This window comes from Erinaceus europaeus, chromosome 11, assembly GCF_950295315.1.
Source record: "Erinaceus europaeus chromosome 11, mEriEur2.1, whole genome shotgun sequence".
Lineage (NCBI taxonomy): Eukaryota > Metazoa > Chordata > Mammalia > Eulipotyphla > Erinaceidae > Erinaceus > Erinaceus europaeus.
In genome coordinates, this window is record NC_080172.1 from 49,426,008 (window position 1) to 49,448,840 (window position 22,833).

At 44.1% G+C, this 22,833-nt stretch overlaps 1 protein-coding gene and 2 pseudogenes across 3 annotated transcripts in view; all 3 read left to right on the plus strand.

Moving 5' to 3' along the window:
* The window catches only part of YY1AP1 (YY1 associated protein 1), a 31,111-nt gene extending 28,083 nt beyond the window's left edge, over positions 1-3,028 (plus strand). For all 3 annotated transcript variants that reach the window (XM_060201598.1, XM_060201597.1, XM_060201599.1), the window contains exon 8: positions 809-3,028. In XM_060201598.1, the coding sequence (XP_060057581.1) occupies positions 809-2,146 (1,338 nt within the window). In that variant the 3' untranslated portion in view covers positions 2,147-3,028. The remainder of the gene's footprint in view (positions 1-808) is intronic.
* Positions 3,029-8,886: 5,858 nt separating this feature from the next.
* Positions 8,887-9,755, plus strand: LOC107522649 (large ribosomal subunit protein uL16-like; annotated as a pseudogene).
* On the plus strand, positions 8,984-9,131 carry LOC132541613 (small nucleolar RNA SNORA70; annotated as a pseudogene).
* Positions 9,756-22,833: the final 13,078 nt, after the last annotated feature.

A 22,833-nucleotide genomic window follows, 5' to 3' on the forward strand; every position in this document is an offset into this window, starting at 1 on the left:
AAAAAAAAAAAAAAAAAAAAAAAAAAGGTAAGGGTCATGTGGTCTGAGATAAAGCATTGGACTCTCAAGCATAAGGTCCTGAGTTCTATCCCCAGCAGCTTATGTACCAGACTGATGTCTGGTTCTTTCTCTCTCCCCTGTCTTTCTCATTAATAAATAATAAATAAATAAATTCTTTAAAAAAAGAAGTTAGGGTTGTGTGGTAGCACACCTGGTAGAGTGCATGTTACCATGCTCAAGGACCCTGGTACAAGCCCCTAGTTCAAACCTGCAGAGCGGAAACTCCAGTAGCTCTAGAGCAATGCTTCCGGTGTCTTTCCTCTCTGGCTCTCTCCCCCTTTCTATCTCTGTATCTCTCTCTGGGTTTCACCGTGTATTAAAAAAGAAAAGGGAAGGGAGTCGGGCGGTAGTGTAGCACGTTAAGCGCACGTGGCGCAAAGCGCAAGGACCAGCCTAAGGATCCTGGTTCGAGCCCTCAACTCCCCACCTGCAGGAGGGTGGCTTCACAGGTGGTGAAGCAGGTCTGCAGGTGTCTGTCTCTCTTCCCCTCTCTGTCTTCCCCTCCTCTCTCCATTTCTCTGTCCTAGCCAACAACGACGACATCAAGAACAACAACAACAATAAGGGCAACAAATGGGAAAATAAATTAATAAATATTTTTTAAAAATGAGAAAGGGGGGAAATTAACTGAACAAGGGAGTGTACAAGTAGTGCCCAGTGACAACTGTGAGAGGAAAGATGATGTTTTCAGACTGTCCTTACTTGGATCAAGCTCTGCATTTAGTCTGTGTATCTTGTTTGCCACTAGGCCAGCCTGCCTTCCATCCGGGAAGAACTGCAGCACATAGCTGATGGTGCCAGAGAGGTAGGCGGCATGGCTGCAACTGCTGGAATCAACTCAGACCCAGGCCTAGAAAAGGGCAGCTCAGAATTGGACACTGGAACTCAGTACCCACTGATACTGCCTAAGGGTGTAGTCCTAAAACTGAAGCCTGTTGCCAACCGTTTTTCCAGAAGGGCTTGGAGACAGAAGCGCTCATCAGCTCTGAAGCCCCTCCTTATCAGACCCAGCCCCTGCCTGCAGCCTGCCTCCAACTCTGGGAAGACACTAGTTAGGCCAGCTGAGTCAGAAGCCCCACCCAGCAAAGTGGTGGTCCGCATTCCTCAGCTGATCCAGCCAGCCCCTGTTTTACAGACTATGGCAGAGGTCCCTCCCTTGGGGAGCACCGGGAATGACGGCTTTGAGTCTCTAACAGCACTGCCTGCTCTACCACCCGAGGCCAGGACCAGCTTCCCTTTGTCTGAATCCCAGACCCTGCTGTCTCCTGCCCCCCTGCCCAAGGTACTGCTGCCCTCACTTGCCCCTTCTAAGTTTCGAAAGCCATGTGTGAAGAGGAAGGGATCCAAGAGAAAGGGGCCCAAGGCTGCTGTCTGTCTGAAGGCCGCCCCCGTCATCCACACTGCACCTGTGATCTTCACGGTTCCCGCCACTACTGTGAAAGTTGTGAGCCTTGGCAGTGGCTGCAACATGATTCAGCCTGTCAGTGCCGCTGTGGCCCAGACTTCACAAACCATCCCCCTCACCACCCTCCTGGTCAACCCAGCTTCCTTCCCGTGCCCGTTGAACCAGCCCTTTGTGGCCTCCTCCATCCCTCCTTTAATTGTTTCAGGCAACTCGGTCAATCTTCCTGTATCATCCACCCCTGAGGATAAGACGCAAGTCAATGTGGACAGCGTTGGCTGTCCTTTAGCAGAAGGGAATAGTGCCTTTCAAGGCCTACAACCCAAATTAGAGCCCCAGGAACTAGTTCCTGTGTGTGCTACTGTCTTCCCCAAAGAGGAGCGCAGCCCAGTGCCCGCTGCAGCAGAGAGAGGATGTCAGGAAGTGTTGCCAGAGAGCAACGTCTATGGCTGGACAATTGTGAAAACAGAAGAGAGGAGACAGGCTCTGGAAGCACTGCCGCCAGGCCTCCAGGACTCTCTGAGCTCTCCCCAGGAGGACTTAAAGGTCATTGTCAAGATGGAACCTAAAGACCCTGGGGAGGAAATCTCCAGTGGATTCCCTGAGCAGGACATGGGTGGTGAAATCAAAGAAGAACATTCTGTGGAATTAGACACTGGCTTCCCAAGTGAGTCATGGTTTTAGGGGCAGATTAGGGCCAGATTGACATGACTATGGCATGTGGATATTTGATAAGTGATAAGGTCATCCAAGGCCAGAATTTCAAAACCACCCAGCAAAATTGAAAACAACAGGCAAACAAACAAAAATAACTATTGTGGTCTGGATTGTCAGACTGAATGTTAATAAAGTCTCCTAGACCACCAGTTCAACCTTCTAAAAGGATATGTGAATGCAGCATGCCAGTTTGCCCAGCAAGATGAGGAATTTCTTTTTTTTTTTTTTTTCCTTTTCTTTTTCCTCCTCCAGGGTTATTGCTGGGCTTGGTGCCTGCACCATGAATCCACCGCTCCTGGAGGCCATTTTTTTTTCCCCTTTTGTTGCCCTTGTTGTAGCTTCATTGTGGTTATTATTATTGCCCTTGTTGACGCAATTCATTGTTGGATAGGACAGAGAGAAATGGAGAGAGGAGGGGAAGACAGAGAAGGGGAGAAAGATAGACACCTGCAGACCTGCTTCACCGCCTGTGAAGCGACTCCCCTGCAGGTGGGGAGCCGGTGGCTCGAACCGGGAGCCTTACGCCCGTCCCTGCGCTTTGCGCCACATGCGCTTAACCCACTGCGCCACCACCCGATCCCTTTTTTTTTTTTTTTAATATTTATTCCCTTTTGTTGCCCTAGTTGTTTTGAGATGAGGAATTTCTGTGATTGCCAATCAGTTACAGCTGGACCAGTGTCATATAATCTTCACTCCAGTTAACCAGTGACATCAGGAGGGACAGTAGTGAAAAGACCACTGCCAAAGGGGGAAAAAAAGCCACCCTTAATCATCTGGCTGCCAGGCTGCTCTTGCCTTTGAGAGTGTTGTCATGCCTGTCCTTTTTAATAAGCTCACCAGTTTGATCCATGGGATCCTTCTGATTCTTCACATTGACTACCATGGCAAGCCCCGCCCTCACACCCCAATATTGGCAACCACGAAGGGACCCTCACCAGGTGAGGTAACTATCCACCTTTGCTCCCACTTTTTTCTCTCTTCCACTCTTATCTCTATAGTCTGCCACTGCCTTGCTTCAGTTTCCTTTTCCTCCTGCTCTGTATCGCTATTGTCTGCACCACAGGTGGATGTGGATTGAGCAATTAAAAGCCTTTAGTGCGCTCACCTTTTGAAGTGTCCAAGTGCCCTGTGTCAGGATAACCTGGCAAAGGGGAGAGATGATTAGGTCTCTCCAGACAGGAGATGCCTACCTTCCATCTGCCAGTTCTATGTTTTATGAGGTTTCTTAGGGTCTATTACTGGTCCTTCTCTCTGTTCCTTCTTTCTAGTCCTTTTTGCCTATCTACCCCATACACACACACCCATTTTCCCCTGCATCATGTACCTTAACTTACGACAATTCCCATCTCTCTGTCCTTGGTGTCATGTCAGACTTTGTCCCATCCCAACTATTGGCTACTATTTTCCTTGGTATCTAGGAGGGCCCACTATCCCAGTCTTTACTTTTTCATTCCTCTCACACCTACTTAGTAACCCCCTTTGCATTCCATTCCTACCCTAGATGAAAATGGAATGAGATTTTAGTTAATGGTGTACTCTTTTACCTAGCTCTGCCTGACCTGCATGGGCTCAATAGACACATCTCAGGCATAGGATCGCCTATCTCATAACAGTAACCCTCCATAGACATCTCTATGCTCAAGCAAAGCCCTTTCTAGCCTACTATGTTGGAGAGATGCAAAAAGTAAGGGTATCCAGGATCTAAGGGATTATTTACAGGACATATCGCTTGAAAATTGATACTGGTACCACACTTATTGGAGATATCTGACCAGATTTTCAAGACCCCATTGGGGGCACCTGATAGGAACTCACTCCCCCTCAGCTCTGATTCAGAGATGTCCTTGAGCCACCCAAGGGGGAAATTCTGTCCTATCCCCTTCTGCCCTCACCTTCCCACAGGCTTGAATACGGATGGGTCTCCCTCAGTGTTTCCAGGAGAGATCCTTCCTGACTCTCCTTTCACATTCATCCCTACCCATTGGAATAAATTTAAGTATAAAGAGATTTTAAAAAATCTTACAGTAGTTTCCCTCCAGTATAACTAGACAGTGGCCAGGAATTACACTCTGATCCTTCAGCTTGACTTTTTTTTTCTACCGAAGCACTGCTCACCTGGCTATGGTGGCACTGGAGACTGAGCCTGGGTCTTTGGAGCCTCAGGCAAAGAGCCTGTTTGCATAGCCTCTATGCTATCTCCCCAGCCCTCAACTTGACCTCTTCTATCAAAAGGATAAAGATGGTGAACTTAAGAAGTTCAAATAAGGTTTGAGCCCCCGGCTACCCACCTGCAGGGGGGTCGCTTCACAGGTGGTGAAGCAGGTCTGCAGGTGTCTATCTTTCTCTCCCCTTCACTGTCTCCCCCTCCTCTCTCCATTTCTCTCTGTCCTATCCAACGACAACGACATCAATAACAACAAGGACAACAAAAGGAATAAATGAATATTAAAAACAAATTTTTTTAAAGTTCAAATAAGATGAACTTAAGTATGTGGAAAAGGTGTGTGTGTGTGTGTGTGTGTGTATGTTCAGGTCAGGTCATCCTGTATACCTGCTGCATCTCTGTAGAAAAGGAGAGAATTGGGAATCAGGCGGTAGACCAGCAGGTTAAGTGCACGTGGTACAAAGCGCAAGAACTGACTTAAGGATCCCGGTTTGAGTCCCTGGCTCCCCACCTGCAGGGGAGTCGCTTCACAGGCAGTGAAGCAGGCCTACAGGTGTCTATCTTTCTCTCCCCCTCTCTGTATTCCTCTCCTCTCTCCATTTCTCTCTGTCCTATCCAACAACAATGACATCAATAACAACAATAACTAGAACAATAAAAAACAAGGGCAAAAAAAAAGGGAAAATAAATATTAAAAAGGAGAGAATTACAGCAACTGTAGAAGCCTCCAAGGCCTTTTTTTTTTTTCAATTGCCACTAGAATTTTTGCTGGAGGTTGGTGCCATCACAACGAATCCACTCCTCCTATTTTTTAAATTTTTTAAAATTGTTATTTATTGGATAGAGACAGAAATCGAGCAGGTAGGGGAGATAGAGAGGGAGAGAGACACCTGTAGCCCTGCTTCACCACTTGTAAAACTTGCCTTCTGCAGGTGGGGACCAGGGGCTCGAACCCGGGTCCTTGTGTACTGTAACGTGCATTCAACCATGTGCACCACCACCCGGCCCCCATTTTTTAAATTTCTATTTTATTAGATAGGACAAAGAAATTGAGTGGAAACGGTGAGACAGATAGTAAAAGAGACACCTTGTGAAGCATTCCACTACCCCCTGCAAGTAGAGAGTGGTGGCTGAAACCCTGGCCCTTACACATGATAACTGGTGGACTCAACTGGGTGTGCCACCACCCCATCCCACTCCCCACCCTGGGAATTTTTTTTTTTTTTTTTTTGACTCCAGGGTTATCACTGGGGCTTGCTGCTGACACTATAAATTAACTGCTCCTGGTGGCCATTTTTCCCATTTTACTGGACAGGACAGAGAAAATTAGACACCTACTTTACCACTTGTGAAGCTTTATCCCCCTGCAGGTAGGGACCAGGGGCTTCAACTGGGATCTTTGTGTTTTAGTATGTCCACTGAATCTGGTGTGCCACTGCCTGGCCCACAAGGAATATATATATTCCCTTTTGTTGTCCTTGTTGTTTTGTTGTAGTTGTTGGATAGGAGAGAGAGAAATGGAGAGAGATAGGGAAGGCGGGGGGGGGGTGGGAGGAGAGAAAGATAAAGAAAGATAGACACCTACAGACCTGCTTCACCGCTTGTGAAGGGACTCCTCTGCAGGTGGGGAGCGGGGGGGGGGGAGGGCTTGAACTGGGATCCTTAAATGGGTCCTTGTGGTTTGCGCCACGTGCACTACCACCAGACTCCCTAGGAATTATTTTAAAGTGACCCCACACCCTCACCCAGAGGCCAGGCAATGGAGTACCTTGTAGAGCTCACATATTACCATGTGCAGTGACTCACACTGAGACTCAGATCCCCACTTGTAGGTGGGGCAAAGCAGTGCTGCAGGTGTTTCCCTCTCCCCCTTACCCTCAATTTTTCTGTCTCTACCTAAGCAATAAAAATATGCAGACAAGGGGCCAGGCAGTGGCATCCCTGTTTAAGCACACATAGTGTGCAGGGTCCTCGGTTTAAGCCCCTGGTCCCCACTTGCAGGGGGAAAACTTCACGAGTGGTGAAGCAGGGCTGCTGGAGTCTCTTTACCTCTCTATTTCAATTTTTCTGTTTCTATCCAATAAATAAAAATATTTTTAAAATAAACTAAAAAAAATAAGCAAATAGGATATAACTGTTGTCTTTGCTTATCATGGGGAAGACAACTTACAGATTCCAGAGAAATACTGAGAATAGGGAATGTAAGTTACAAGGAGGGACTAGGTGGTGGTGCACCTGGCAGAGAACATGTTACCGCGTGTGAGGACCCAGCTTCAAGCCTCCAGTCTACACTGCAGCTTCACTAGCAATGCAGCTTCCTGCTGGTGTGTCTCTTCTGTCTCTGCCTCACTATCAAAGAAAAGGAAAACTACAAGGAGACCTTCCATCTCAGGCTGTGAAAGACTTTTCCTTTTTTTTTTTAGATTTTATTTATTCACGAGAAATGATAGGAGAGAGAAAAAGAACCAGACATCACTCTGGCACATGTGCTGCCAGGGATTGAACTCAGGACCTCATGCTTGAGAGTCCAATGCCTTATCCCTGCGCCACCTCCCAGACCACGCTATGAAAGGCTTTTCCATAAGCACTGTCTGAACTATCTGGTTTGCCTTGTACATGCACAGTGGCTGCTGAGAAAGGCTGCAGTCAGACATAGGTTAGAATCCCAAACCACTTGTTGTTAAGGTTAGAGTCCCAGGAAATGGCTCACCTGCCAGGCCTTATATTTGAACCTTGGCATCGTTTGGGAGCACTGTTGATGGTGGAGCTGCTATTGTGGTGCCTGTTCTTCCCTTTCATCATATATGTAATGAAAAGTACCCTGGAAGCAATGGTATCGTGTGTATTTTGCAAAAGTTTAAAATTGTGCAGGGTGGGGAAGATGGCATAATGGTTATGCAAAGGAATTGTCATGCCTGAGGCTGCAAGGCTTCACATCCAATCCCTGCACCACCACACCATAAGCCAGAGGTGAGCAGTGCTCTGGTTAAAAAAAAAAAAATTGTGTTAGAGCACAGAAGTTCCAGATTCAGTCTCCAGTGTCACTACGAACCAGAGCTGAGTGGTACTCTGGTCTCTTCCTCTCATAAAAATAAATCAGAGGGAGTCGGGCTGTAGCGCAGCGGGTTAAGCGCAGGTGGCGCTAAGCTCAAGGACCGGCGTCAGAATCCCGGTTTGAGGCCCCGGCTCCCCACTTGCAGGCAGGTCCCTTCACAGGCGGTGAAGCAGGTCTGCAGGTGTCTGTCTTTCTCTCCCCCTCTCTGTCTTCCCCTCCTCTCTCCATTTCTCTCTGTCCTATCCAACAACAACGACATCAATAATAACTACAACAATAAAAAAACAACAAGGGCAACAAAAGGGAATAAATAAATAAATAAAAATTAAATTAAATTAAAAAAAATAATAAAATAAATCAGAGGGAGTCGGGCGGTAGAGCACCAGGTTAAGCGCACGTGGCACAAAGAGCAAGGACCAGCATGAGGATGCCAGTTGGAGCCCCCAGCTCCCCACCTGCAGGGGAGTTGCTTCACAGGCAGTGAAGCAGGTCTGCAGGTGTCTTTCTCCCTGTCTTCCCCTTCCTCTCTCCATTTCTCTCTGTCCTATCCAACAATGATGACATCAATAACTACAACAATAAAAACAACAAAGGCAACAATAAGGAAAAATAAGTAAATCAGAGCGCACATGTTAGAGTGTGCAAGGACCCAAGTTCAAGCTCCCAGTCCCCACCTGCAGGGGGAAAGCTTCATGAGTGGTGAAGCAGTGTTGCAGGTGTCTCTCTCTCTCTCCCCCTACCCTCTAGATTTCTGGCTGTCTCTATCCAATAAATAAATAAAGATCATTTAAAAATAAATCAAAAAGGGAGCTGGATAGTGGTAAACCTGGTTGGGCTCACATAATGCACAAGGACCTAGCTTCGAGCCCCCAGTCCTTAACTGCAGGGGGAAAACTTCGCAAGTGGTGAAGCACTGCTACAGGTGTCTGTCTCTTTCCTTCTCTATCACCCCCTTCTCTCTCAATTTCTGTCTCCAATAAATAAAGATAATACAGAAAAAAATCACCCATGTTCAGTGTGGAAGCAATTACAGAAGCCAGACCTTCCACCTTCTGTACCCCGTAATGACCCTGGGTCCATACTCCTAGAGGGATAAAGAACAAGAAAGCTACAGTAGCACAGTGGGCTAAGCGCACATGGCACAAAGCGCAAGGACCGATGTAAGGATCCCAGTTTGAGCCCCCGGCTCCCCTCCTGCAGGGAAGTCACTTCACAGGTGGTGAAGCAGGTCTGCAGGTGTCTGTCTTTCTGCCCCCTCTGTCTTCCCCTCCTCTCTCCATTTCTCTCTGTCCTATCCTGCTGGCGCTCACGTGGGTGGCCTCACAACCAAGGTAGCTGCTGGCTTTCCCATCACTGATTCAAGGGATGAGGTGATGCAGAAGGAAACGTCAGGAGAAATTCAGGTATGAACTTCCAGTTTTATTCAGAAAAAGACAAGGATTATATAGCAAGTGGGACAAAGAACATTTTTCACATATGTCAGTAATCACAGGTTTTTAAAAGGTCAGTACCCCTATGGTGGGGAGGGCTAAGTAATGACCAGAATTGATGAGATACAAAAAGGTCAAAACAATTAGTTTCCATGAGGCAAGAAATGTTAATTATCTAAAGGTGTTAAGAGAAGCATGGTTCTCATGGCTCCCGGTGTGCAGTGGCTGCAAACAGCAGCCTCTTGGGTAGTATATGCAGCCTGTTGCTTGTATAGGCTGCCCTAAGGGACCCTGGAGACAGCCCTTCCTGCCCTGTGTTCATTTTATGCCTGACCTCCTGCTGCCCCTAACCTTAGGCTCCAGACAGGGATGTGAGGTGCTTTTGGGAAGCCCCAGGGCACCGTGGCCAGAGTCCACATTGGCCAGGCCATCATGTCCATCCGCACCAAGCTGCAAAACAAAGAACATGTGATCGAGGTCCTATGCAGGGCCAAGTTCAAATTCCCTGGATGCCAGAAGATCCACATCTCCAAGAAATGGGGCTTCACCAAGATGAATTTGAAGACATGGTGGCTGAAAAGCACCTCATCCCAGACGGCTGTGGAGTCAAATACATCCCCAACCGCGGTCCCCTGGACAAGTGGCAGGCCCTGAACTCCTGAGAGCCTCAAAGGTGTCCCTTAATCAATTACAATAAATCAAGATCCTGCTTAAAAAGAGAGAGAGAGAAGCATGGTTGTTAAACCAGCAGAGTAAGATAAAGCAGAGAATGGCAGAGTATTGATGTAAGTCATGATGATCAAAGAACCAGGAAGAGATGTGTGGGGGTCTCATTGTTATGTTACTGGCAAGGCAGTCTGATGGAGTATTCAAGCAGGCAACCATCTGATTTGTAGAAGGGAATGAGTTAAGTGTTAGAAGTTGCAGGCCTCTGTGAAGCCTGGGAAACTGACAAGGGGCAACTAAGTCAGGAAAGCATTTCCTGCCAAGCTCTATCCCTGAAAGGGAGAGACAGGTGGGGTTTCTTTTCAAACCTCCATCTCAAGGATGGGGGAGTTCCCCATGCTGTACCATGCTTTCACATAATCCCACACTATCCAACAACAATGACATCAATAACAACAAGGGCAACAAAAAGGAAGGAAGAAAGATAGAAAGAAAGAAAGGAAGGAAGGAAGGAAGGAAGGAAGGAAGGAAGAAAAAGAAAGAAAGAAAGAAAGAAAGAAAGAAAGAAAGAAAGAAAGAAAGAAAGAAAGAAAAGGAAAGCTATCAGGGGAGGGAATGGGATATGGAGTTCTGGTGGTAGAAATAGTGTGGAGTTGTACCCCTCTTATCCTATGGTTTTTGTCAGTGTTTCCTTTTTATAAATAAAAATTAAGGGAGTCAGGTGGTAGCGCAGAGGTTTAAGCACATGTGGTGTGAAGTGCAAGGACTGGCTAAGAATCCTGGTTTGAGCCCCCGGCTCCCCACCTGCAGGGGAGTTGCTTCACAGATGGTGAACTAGGTCTATAGGTATCTTTATCTTTCTCTCCCCCTCTCTGTCTTCCCCTCCTCTCTCCATTTCTCTCTGTCCTATCCAACAACGATGACATCAATAGCAAGAACAATAATAACTACAACAATAAAAAACAAGGGCAACAAAAGGGTAAAATAAATAAATTTTTTTTAAATTAAAAAATAATAAATCAGTGGTCTGGGAGGTGGCACAGTGATAAAGCTTTGGACTCTCAAGCATGAGGTCCCAAGTTCGATCTCTGGCGGCACATGTGCCAGAGTGATGTCTAGTTCTTTCTCTCTCCTATCTTTCTCAAAAGATAATAAATAAATAAATAAAATAATAAATAAATAATATATAAATAATAATATATAAATAATAAAAATAAATAAATAAATAATATCTTTAAAAATAAATAAATCAGGGGGTGGGGTGGTAGTGCAGCGGCTTAAGCACACATGGCACAAAGTGCAAGGACCAGCATAAGGATCCCAGTTCAAGCCCCCGGCTCCCCACCTGCAGGGGAGTCGCTTCACAGGTGGTAAAGCAGGTCTGCAGGTGTCTTTCTTTCCCCCTCTCTGTCTTCCCTTCCTCTCTCCATTTCTCTCTGTCCTGTCCAACAATGATGACATCAATAACAACAACAATAATAACTACAACAATAAAAACAACATGGACAACAAAAAGGAAATATTTTAAAAAAATAAATAATAAAATTTCTAACAATTTATTGGGAAAAGCTATAAAAGTTGGGCATTGGGTGTTGAAATGATGGCTACAGCACTGTGCTAAGTGCTTCCTGTATCTTCATAACTCATGAAATGGGTGTTAGATGCAGTAGTTTTAAAGTTTTAAGTATAGTTGCTTTTCTGTTTATAGTGTGAGATGGAAAATTTCTGTACCCCCTACACAGGGCTAAAGTCACCACCCCTATGTAGGGGCAAGTCGCCAGTTTTATCCTAGAGGAAATAGCTAGCCTAGTCACAAACCCAAGTCAGCTCAAGGCTGATGAAACTCAACCACCTTGAGGCCAGATTGTCTTAGTCGATAACTGAAAGTGTGGGAACCCTATTTTGCATAGAGGCTTGAAATTAGACAAATTCTATAGGTTGCTTAGTGTGTTGCAATGTTTGAAATGATTGGATCCCACGTTTTCTATAAAGTACCATTGAATAAGTTGTAGAATCCTTGTTTTGCATAACCCCCCCCTTGGAGTGTGCTCTGAAATCCTATAAATTGTGTGGTTTGAGCTCTGTTCGGGGTCGAGCTGGTGGACTGCTATCAGTCACCTCTCGGCCTGGATTCGAATTTGTGAATAAACATCTTTTGCTTCCTTGCAGTAGATGGTGGTTTGATTTTGCTCGCTAACAATGGGTACTGTGAATCTGGGAATACAGCAGATTATACAAAAAGACTTTTGTATTGTAGTCTCAGAGGTGGCACAGTAGATGGAGTATTGGACTCTCAAGCAGGAGATCCAGAGTTCAATCCCTGGCAGCACATGTACCAGAGTGATGTCTGTTTTTTTCTCTTTCTCCTATCTTTCTCATTAATAAGTAAATAAACGAGCAGCAGCAGATCTCTTTCTCTCCTCTCCTCTCCTGGATCAACTAGGAATACCAAAGGAGACCACCTGTGACCGAAACAAGACAGGACTAGAATGACCACAGGAACCCACTAAATCACCGGTGAGTACAAACACATGTGGCTGGTGACAGAGAGGAGCACAGGGAGAGATTAAGTGACTGCTAACAGTCCAGCACTTTATCAGTTGAGACACCACCTCCAGTCTGCTCCACTAACAAGGAGACAGCTGAAAGGAGGAGAGGACTCTCCAGAGACTCACCAAGTACAACTCTGAGTCTCCATTGCTACTGCCCTCAGAATCTGGAGCAGCAACAGGGAGGGACACCAGGGGACAGAGATATAACCAGGAAACTCAGGAGAAGACCTATACCTCGGTGGCATAGCTAAGGGGCTATGAAAGTCTCTTTGCATAACCACTGGATTATCTCTGCCACACCATGCTTTATCTCTTTATCATGTTGAGTGAAATAAGTTGAGTGAAATAAGTTGAGTGAAATAAGTCAGAAACAGAAGGATGAATATGGGATGATCTCACTCTCAGGCCGAAGTTGAAAAAACAAGATCAGAAAAGAAAACACAAGTCGAACCTGAAATGGAATTGGAGTATTACACCAAAGTAAAAGACTCTGAGGTGGGTGGGTGGGTGGGGAGAATACAGGTCCATGAAAAATGATGAATGAAATAGTGGGGGTTGTATTGTTAAATGGGAATCTGGGGAATGTTATGCATGTTCAAACTATTGTATTTACTGTTGAATGTAAAGCATTAATTCTCCAATAAAGAAATAAATTATTTTAAAAAAAAGGTAGCAGCCCCCACACCTATGGACATCTAATCTTTGACAAAGGGGCCCAGACTATTACATGGGGAAGGCAGAGTATCTTCAACAAATGGTGTTGGAAACAATGGGTTGAAACATGCAGAAGAATGAAACTGAATCACTGTATTTCACCAAATACAAAAGTAAATTCCAAGTGGATCAAGGACTTGGATGTTAGACCAGAAACTATCAGATACTTAGAGGAAAATATTGGAAGAACTTTTTTCCGCACAAATTTTAAAGACATTTTCAATGAAACGAATCCAATTACAAGGAAGACTAAGGCAAGTATAAACCTATGGGACTACGTCAAATTAAAAAGCTTCTTCACAGCAAAAGAAACCACTACCCAAACCAAGAGACCCCTCAAAGAATGGGAGAAGATCTTTACATGCCATACATCAGATAAGAGTTTAATAACCAACATATATAAAGAGCTTGCCAGACTCAACAACAAGACAACAAATAACCCCATCCAAAAATTGGGGGAGGACTTGGACAGAATATTCACCACAGAAGAGATCCAAAAGGCCAAGAAACACATGAAAAAATGCTCCAAGTCTCTGATTGTCAGAGAAATGCAAATCAAGACAACAATGAGATATCACTTCACTCCTGTGAGAATGTCATACATCAGAAAAGGTAACAGCAGCAAATGCTGGAGAGGGTGTGAGGTCAAAGGAACCCTCCTGCACTGCTGGTGGGAATGTCAATTGGTCCAACCTCTGTGGAGAACAGTCTGGAGAACTCTCAGAAGGCTAGAAATGGACCTACCCTATGACCCTGCAATTCCTCTCCTGGGGATAGATCCTAAGGAACCCAACACATCTATCCAAAAAGATCTGTGTACACATATGTTCTTGGCAGCACAATTTGTAATAGCCAAAACCTGGAAGCAACCCAGGTGTCCAACAACAGATGAGTGGCTGAGCAACTTGTGGTCTATATACATAATGGAATACTACTCAGTTGTAAAAAATGACTTCACCGTTTTCAGCCGATCTTGGATGGACCTTGAAAAATTCATGTTAAGTGAAATAAGTCAGAAACAGAAGGTGAATATGGGATGATCTCACTATCAGGCAGAAGTTGAAAAACAAGATCAGAAAAGAAAACACAAGTAGGGGATTCGACTTCCGGAGGCGGAGCTACGAGCAGCAGATCGCTTTCTCTCCTCTCCTCTCATCTCCTCTCCTCTCCCGGATCAACTAGGAATACCAAAGGAGACCACCCGGACTGAAACAAGACAGGACTAGAATGACCACAGGAACCCAGTAAATCACTGGTGAGTACAAACACGCGTGGCTGGTGACAGAGAGGAGAGAGGGGCCTAAGGAGAGATTAAGTGACTGCTAACAGTTCGACAGTTTGTCAGTGGAGACACCACCTCCAGTCTGCTCCACAACAAGGGGACAGCTGAAGGGAGGAAAGGACTCCCCAGAGACTCACCAAGTGCAACTCTGAGTCTCCATTGCTACTACCCTCAGAATCTGGAGCAGCAACAGGGAGGGACACCATGGGACAGAGATCTAACCAGGAAACTCAGGAGAAGACCTATACCTCGGTGGCATAGCTGAGGGGCTGTGAAAGTCTCTTTGCATAACCACTGGATTATCTCTGCCACACCCTGCTTTATCTTCTTGGTCAGGAGTCAGTGATTAAGCCAAGAGGCCTATTGATAGTTTAAAAGCCCTCAGGCTCCCATAGCCTACAGGGAAAAAAAAAAAGGCTTTTACACCACTTAGCTCCAACTCAGGGATTGAAAAAACTGTTAACTTATATAAAATGGTTAAAACAACAAGAAAAAATATTGGAGACTCGAACCAGGACAAGAGTCCAGCTAAAAGTCCTCCAGAGGGTGAAGCACAAAACGACGAGTTCAACATCCAAACATTAGCTAAGGAAATAATAACAGGAGTGAGTAAAGAATTTGAAAAAATTGTAATCAGAAATGCAGGAACAACAAATGAGAATATGGAAGAAAATTCTAATTATCTCATGGTTATTAGAGAGCTGAAAGCTGAAATCGCTGAGCTAAGAAGGCAACTAGCTGAACAAGCTAAAACAGTATCAGAGCAGGACAACAAAATAGATGAACTCCAGAAAGCAGTAGAGGGCAGAGAGAATAGAATCTATGAGGCTGAAGACAGAATTAGCAAGATTGAGGATGAATTAGAGACAACTAAAAAAGAAGTAAGAGATCTCAAAAAGAGATTAAGAGATGCTGAAAACAACAACAGAGTCCTATGGGATGACTTCAAAAGAAACAATATATGCATTATTGGCTTACCAGAGGAAGAAAGAGAAGGAGAGGAAGAAAGCATTCTCCAGGCCATAATAGCTGAAAATTTCTCTAGTCTAGACAACACCAAAGACATAAAGATTCAAGAAGCCCAGAGGGTCCCAAACAGAATTAACCCAGACCTAAAGACACCAAGACATGTCATAAAGACAGCCTTGAGGATAAAGAAAGGATCCTCAAGGCTGCAAGAGAAAAACAAAGAGTCACCTACAAAGGAAAACCCATAAGATTAGCAGCAGACTTCTCCATACAAACACTACAGGCCAGAAGAGAATGGCAAGATATCTATCAAGTGCTCAATGAGAAAGGCTTTCAGCCAAGAATACTATATCCTGCTAGATTGTCATTCAGACTAGATGGAAGCATCAAAACCTTCTCAGACAAGCAACAGTTGAAGGAAGCAACCATCACCAAGCCTGCCTTGAAAGAAGTTCTGAAAGGTCTCCTATAAACAACCAGACCACCACAAATAGGACATATATCAAAACACTCTAAAACTCTACAAGAATGGCGTTAAAATATCTTCAATCTTTGATATCAATAAATGTCAATGGCTTGAATTCACCTATTAAAAGACACAGAGTAGGAAGATGGATCAGAAAACACAACCCAACAATATGTTGTCTACAGGAAACTCACCTAACGCAACAAGACAAACACAGACTTAAAGTGAAAGGATGGAAAACTATCATTTAAGCCAATGGCCCACAAAAAAGGGCAGGAACAGCTATTCTCATATCTGACATGATAGACTTTAAAATAGATAAGATTAAAAAAGATAGGAATGGACACTACTTAATGCTCAGAGGATCAGTCAATCAAGAGGACTTAACAATTATTAATATCTATGCACCCAATGAGAAGCCATCTAAATACATCAAACTTCTACTGAAAGAGCTACAGCAATATATTAATAGTAACACAATCATAGTAGGGGACTTCAACACCCCACTCTCTCAACTTGACAGATCATCCAGGCAGAAAATCAGTAAAGACATAAGGGAGCTAAATTAAGAGATAGATAAACTAGAACTATTGGACATTTTCAGAGTCATTCATCCCAAGAAACTGGAATACACATTTTACTCAAATCCACATGGATCATTCTCAAGGATAGACCATATGTTGGGCCACAAAGACAGCATCAGCCTATTCAAGAGCACTGAAATCATCCCAAGCATCTTCTCAGACCACAGTGGAATTAAACTAACACTTAACAATCAACAAAAGATTAGTAACAGTGCCAAAATGTGGAAGCTCAACAGTACACTTCTTAACAACTTCTGGGTCAAAGAGGAAATCAAGGAAGAAATCAAAATGTTTCAAGAGTTCAATGAAAATGAAGACACAAGCTATCAAAATATTTGGGACACAGCTAAAGCAGTCCTAAGAGGGAAGTTCATAGCTATACAAGCACACATTAGGAAACAAGAAAAGGCACAAATAAACAGCCTGATTGCACATCTCAAAGACCTAGAAGAAGAACAACAAAGGAATCCTAAAGCAACCAGAAGGACAGAAATCACTAAAGTTAGGGCAGAAATAAATAACATTGAGAATAGGAAAACCATACAAAAGATCAATGAAAGTAAATGTTGGTTCTTCGAAAGAGTAAACAAAATCGACAAACCTTTAGCCAGACTCACAAAACAAAAAAGGGAGAAGACCCAAATAAATCGGATAGTAAATGAAAGAGGAGAAATCACAACAGACACTGCAGAAATTCAACATATCATGTGAGGCTTCTATGAACAACTATATGCCACCAAGCTAGAGAACCTGGAAGAAATGAATGATTTCCCAGATACCTACCAACTTCCAAAACTAAGTAAAGAGGAAGTGGATAACATGAACAGGCCCATCACAGCTAATGAAATTGAAACAGTTATCAAAAATCTCCCCAAAAATAAAAGTCCTGGACCAGATGGTTTTACAAATGAATTCTACAAAACTTTCAAAGAAGAACTAATACCTTTACTTTTAAAAGTCTTCCAGAAGATTGAAGACACTGGAATACTCCCTGCCAGCTTCTATGAAGCCAACATCACCCTGATACCAAAAGCAGACAGGGACACAACCAAAAAAGAAAACTACAGACCAATATCTCTGATGAACATAGATGCGAAAATATTGAACAAAATTCTAGCCAACCGGATACAGCAGTATATCAAAAAGATTGTTCATCATGACCAACTGGGGTTTATCCCAGGCATGCAAGGTTGGTTTAATATACGTAAATCAATCAATGTGATCCACCACATCAACAAAAGCAAGACCAAAAACCAATAGATGCAGAGAAAGCCTTTGACAAAATACAACATCCCTTTATGATCAAAACACTATAAAAAATGGGAAGAGATGGAAAATTCCTGAAGATAGTGGAGTCTATATATAGCAAACCTACAGCCAACATCATACTCAATGGTGAAAAACTGGAAGCATTTCCCCTCAGATCAGGTACTAGACAGGGCTGTCCACTATCACCATTACTATTCAACATAGTGTTGGAAGTTCTTGCCATAGCAATCAGGCAGGAGCAAGGAATTAAAGGGATACAGATTGGAAGAGAAGAAGTCAAACTCTCCTTATTTGCAGATGACATGATAGTATACATGGAAAAACCTAAGGAATTCAGCAAGAAGCTTTTGGAAATCATCAGGCAATACAGTAAGGTGTCAGGCTATAAAATTTACATTCAAAAGTCAGTGGCATTCCTCTAAGCAAACACTAAGTTAGAAGAAATTGAAATCCAGAAATCAGTTCCTTTTTCTATAGCAACAAAAACAATAAAATATCTAGGAATAAACCTAACCAAAGAAGTGAAAGACTTGTATACTGAACATTATGAGTCACTACTCAAGGAAATTGAAAAAGACACAAAGAAGTGGAAAGATATTCCATGTTCATGGGTTGGAAGAATTAACATCATCAAAATGAATATATTACCCAGAGCCATCTACAAATTTAATGCTATCCCCATCAAGATCCCAAGCACATTTTTTAGGAGAATAGAACAAATGCTACAAATGTTTATCTGGAACCAGAAAAGACCTAGAATTGCCAAAACAATCTTGAGAAAAAAGAACAAAACTGGAGGCATCACACTGCCAGATCTCAAACTGTATTATAGGGCCATTGTCATCAAAACTTCTTGGTACTGGAACATGAACAGACACACTGACCAGTGGAATAGAATTGAGAGCCCAGAAATGAGGCCCCACACCTATGGACATCTAATCTTTGACAAAGGGGCCCAGACTATTATATGGGGGAAGCAGAGTCTCTTCAACAAATGGTGTTGGAAACAATGGGTTGAAACATGCAGAAGAATGAAACTGAATCACTGTATTTCACCAAATACAAAAGTAAATTCCAAGTGGATCAAGGACTTGGATGTTAGACCAGAAACTATCAGATACTTAGAGGAAAATATTGGAAGAACTTTTTTCCGCATAAATTTTAAAGACATTTTCAATGAAACGAATCCAATTACAAGGAAGACTAAGGCAAGTATAAACCTATGGGACTACATCAAATTAAAAAGCTTCTTCACAGCAAAAGAAACCACTACCCAAACCAAGAGACCCCTCACAGAATGGGAGATCTTTACATGCCATACATCAGATAAGAGTTTAATAACCAATATATATAAAGAGCTTTCCAGACTCAACAACAAGACAACAAATAACCCCATCCAAAAATTGGGGGAGGACTTGGACAGAATATTCACCACAGAAGAGATCCAAAAGGCTGAGAAACACATGAAAAAATGCTCCAAGTCTCTGATTGTCAGAGAAATGCAAATCAAGACAACAATGAGATATCATTTCACTCCTGTGAGAATGTCACACATCAGAAAAGGTAATAGCAGCAAATGCTGGAGAGGGTGACGGGTCAAAGGAACCCTCCTGCACTGCTGGTGGGAATGTCAATTGGTCCAACCTCTGTGGAGAACAGTCTGGAGAACTCTCAGAAGGCTAGAAATGGACCTACCCTATGACCCTGCAATTCCTCTCCTGGGGATAGATCCTAAGGAACCCAACACATCCATCCAAAAGATCTGTGTACACATATGTTCTTGGCAGCACAATTTGTAATAGCCAAAACCTGGAAGCAACCCAGGTGTCCAACAACAGATGAGTGGCTGAGCAAGTTGTGGTCTATATACACAATGGAATACTACTCAGCTGTAAAAAATGGTGACTTCACTGTTTTCAGCCGATCTTGGATGGACCTTGAAAAAATCATGTTGAGTGAAATAAGTCAGAAACAGAAGGATGAATACGGGATGATCTCACTCTCAGGCCGAAGTTGAAAAACAAGATTAGAAAAGAAAACACAAGTCGAACCTGAAATGGAATTGGAGTATTACACCAAAGTAAAAGACTCTGGGGTGGGTGGGTGGGTGGGGAGAATACAGGTTCATGAAAAATGATGAATGAAATAGTGGGGGTTGTATTGTTAAATGGGAATCTGGGGAATGTTATGCATGTAAAAAAAAAAAAAAGAAATAGAAACGCAAAGCAGAAATTGACTGAGTTTGGAGTATGGCACCAAAGTAAGAAAGCAGAAGTACACTAGAGTTTGCAGTGAGTACCTCCCTAATACTTCCTCTCCACTTTTCCAAGCTTTGGGTCCATGATTGCTCAACAATTTGTTTGGCTTTGTATGTTAACTCTCTTTTCAGTCACCAGGTTCCAGGTGTCATCAGGATGCCGGCCAGACTTCCCTGGATTGAAGACCCCACCAATATGTCCTGGAGCTCAGCTTCCCCAGAGACCCACCCTACTAGGGAAAGAGAGAGGCAGACTGGGAGTATGGACCGACCAGTCAACGCCCATGTTCAGCGGGGAAGCAATTACAGAAGCCAGACCTTCTACCTTCTGCAACCCACAATGACCCTGGGTCCATGCTTCCAGAGGGATAGAGAATGGGAAAGCTATCGGGGGAGGGGGTGGGATATGGAGATTGGGCGGTGGGAATTGTGTGGAGTTGTACCCCTCCTACCCTATGGTTTTGTTAATTAATCCTTTCTTAAAGAAAAAAAAGAAAAAAAGGAATGAAAAGATCATTCCTGGAGCAGTGTAATCATGCATGCTTAAGATTTAAATACTGGGATCTAGGCAGTATTGCATCCTGTTAAGCGCACATAGCACAAAGTGCAAGTGCCAGCATAAGGATCCCGGTTCGAGCCCCCGGCTACCCACCTGCAGGGGAGTCACTTCACAGGCGGTGAAGCAGGTCTGCAGGTGTCTGTCTTTCTCTCCCCTTCTCTGTCTTCCCCTCCTCTCTCCATTTCTCTCTGTCCTATCCAACAACAGCAGCTACAAGGGCAACAAAATAGGAAAAATGGCCTCCAGGAGCAATGGATTCGGAGCGTAGGCACCAAACCCAGTGATAACCCTGGAGGCAAAAAAAAAAAAAATTTAAACATCACAAGAAAAAAAAAAATAACACCTCTAGACAATCTCCTAGGTGGAGCTGGTGCATGGATTGCAATGCTAGGTTAATCTGAGATGTAGTGAAGAGAATAGTGACCCCCCTGAAGCAAGGAGACTAGAAAGCAGAGGTGGGGTGCTGGTCAGCAGCACATCTAGTCGGGCACACATGCCTAAGGACTCCGGTGCAAGCCCCCAGTCCCCACCTGCAAGAGGAACCTTTATAAGCAGTGGAGCCCTGCCCCAGGTATCTCTACATCTGTTTTTTGACTATGAAAAGAAAAAAGGGAGTGGGGTGCGGAAGGTAGCACACCTGGCTGAGTACACATTACAATGCACAGTGACCAGGGTTCAAGTCCCTGGTCCCATCTGCAAGGGGAAAGCTTCACAAGTGGTAAAGCAGAGCTGCAGGTGCTTTTCTGCTTCTCCTGCTCTGTCTCCTCCTTCTCTCTAGATTTCTCTCTGTGTCTACCCAATAAACAGATAAGATTTTTTAAAAAATATTTTATCTATTAATGAGAGGGATAGGAGAGAGAAAAAGAACCAGACATCTTTCTGGTACATGTGCTGCCAGGGATTGGACTCAGGACCTCATGCTTGAGAGACCAGTGTCCCATCCACTGCGCCACCTCTCAGACCACATAATAAGATATTATTTTTTTAAAAAGACTGATAGTAGCAGTGGAGTTTTGCAGGCCCTAAGCCCCAGTAATAACTATGTGTATATATATATATATGAGACAGCATAATGTTTATGCAAAAGACTTTTCAAGCCTGAGGCTCCAAAGTCCCAGGTTCAGTTCCCCAGCTCCCCAGCTCCACCATAAGCCAGAACTGAGCAGTGCTCTGGTAGCTCTCTCTGTGCATCTTTCTCTCTGTATACCTCTTCCACTAAAAATAAACAAAATACTAAAAAAATATATATGCACAGTAATTCCTCATAACTTTAAGTTATAATATATTTTCAGTGGAATATTTCCTCGTGGGAGACGTGCTAACTATACGCCTTGTCTTGATGCTGAATGCGAGCAACTACTAAAGCAGTATGATGAGTCGGGCGATCCAGATGTGGCTGACCATCTCATTGCCTCCCTGGATGCAGCACGCCAAGCCCCCTGGCAACAACTCACGGAAAGTCTGAACTTCACCCACTCAATTAGGAAGGCCTGGAAGCTTCTTCACAGACTGGGTGCCGGTAGCCAACCCCCTCCCATCTCCCATCCTCCCATATCTCCAAACTCAGTGGCCAGTCACCTAACTCAAGTTGGACATGCTAAGATCGACCCAGTCTGGAAAAGAGAAATTTCCCATGAGTGGTCATCCCACTTCCGGTTATCTTGTCCATCTCCGAAACTCTCTCCCTTTACACTGTCTGAACTGGAAGACGCTTTGAAGAGGGTTAAACCGGGAACAACTGCTGGCTATGATAACATCACCCCAGAACTCATTCTTAACCTGGGCCCCGTGGCAAAGAAGTGGCTCGCTTCATTCCTGTCCCACATCTTGGAATCTGAGTCTATGCCCAAAGTTTGGCGTAGCGCGAAGATTATAGCGGTTTTGAAACCAAAGAAAGACCCAACACTGGCCGCCAGCTATAGACCAATTTCTCTCCTCTCCATGTGTTACAAACTCCTTGAGAGGCTGCTTCTGTCACGTATTTCCCATCTTACAGAGAAATTCCTATCACCCGCCCAAGCTGGTTTCCGCCCAGGAAGATCTATCTGAGAACAAGTCCTGGCCCTCTCAACTTACATTGAAAATGGATTCCAGAAGAATTTAAAGATGGGTGCTGTCTTTGTTGATCTCACAGCAGCCTATGACATGGTCTGGCACCGTGGTCTCCTAGTCAAGATCTCAAGATGCCTGCCTCCATGGGTGGCCAACACTATATCGTTTCTTCTCCAAAACAGAAGATTCCGGGTGCATCTGGGTGACAAGTCTAGCAGATGGAGACTTGTCTCAAGTGGCCTCCCCTAGGGCTCTGTTCTGGCTCCTACGCTATTCAATATTTACATCAATGACCTCCCAGAAACTTCTTGAAGGAAGTTCATCTACGCCGATGACATGTGCTGTGCAACTCAGGCATCCAAGTTCGACATCCTCGAGGAAACACTCACGAAAGACATGTCTCTGATATCTGATTACTGTAAAAAATGGCGACTAATCCCTAGCACTGCAAAAAAATGGTATCATCTGTTTTCCATCTACACCATGCCTCGGCCTCGCGTAAGCTTAATGTGCAGCTTGACAATATGAGAATCTGGCATGAAGCCCAGCCAGTCTATCTTGGCGTTACTCTCAATCGCACTCTGTCATTTCACGAACATCTCATAAAAACTGCAGCAAAGGTGGGCGCGAGGAAT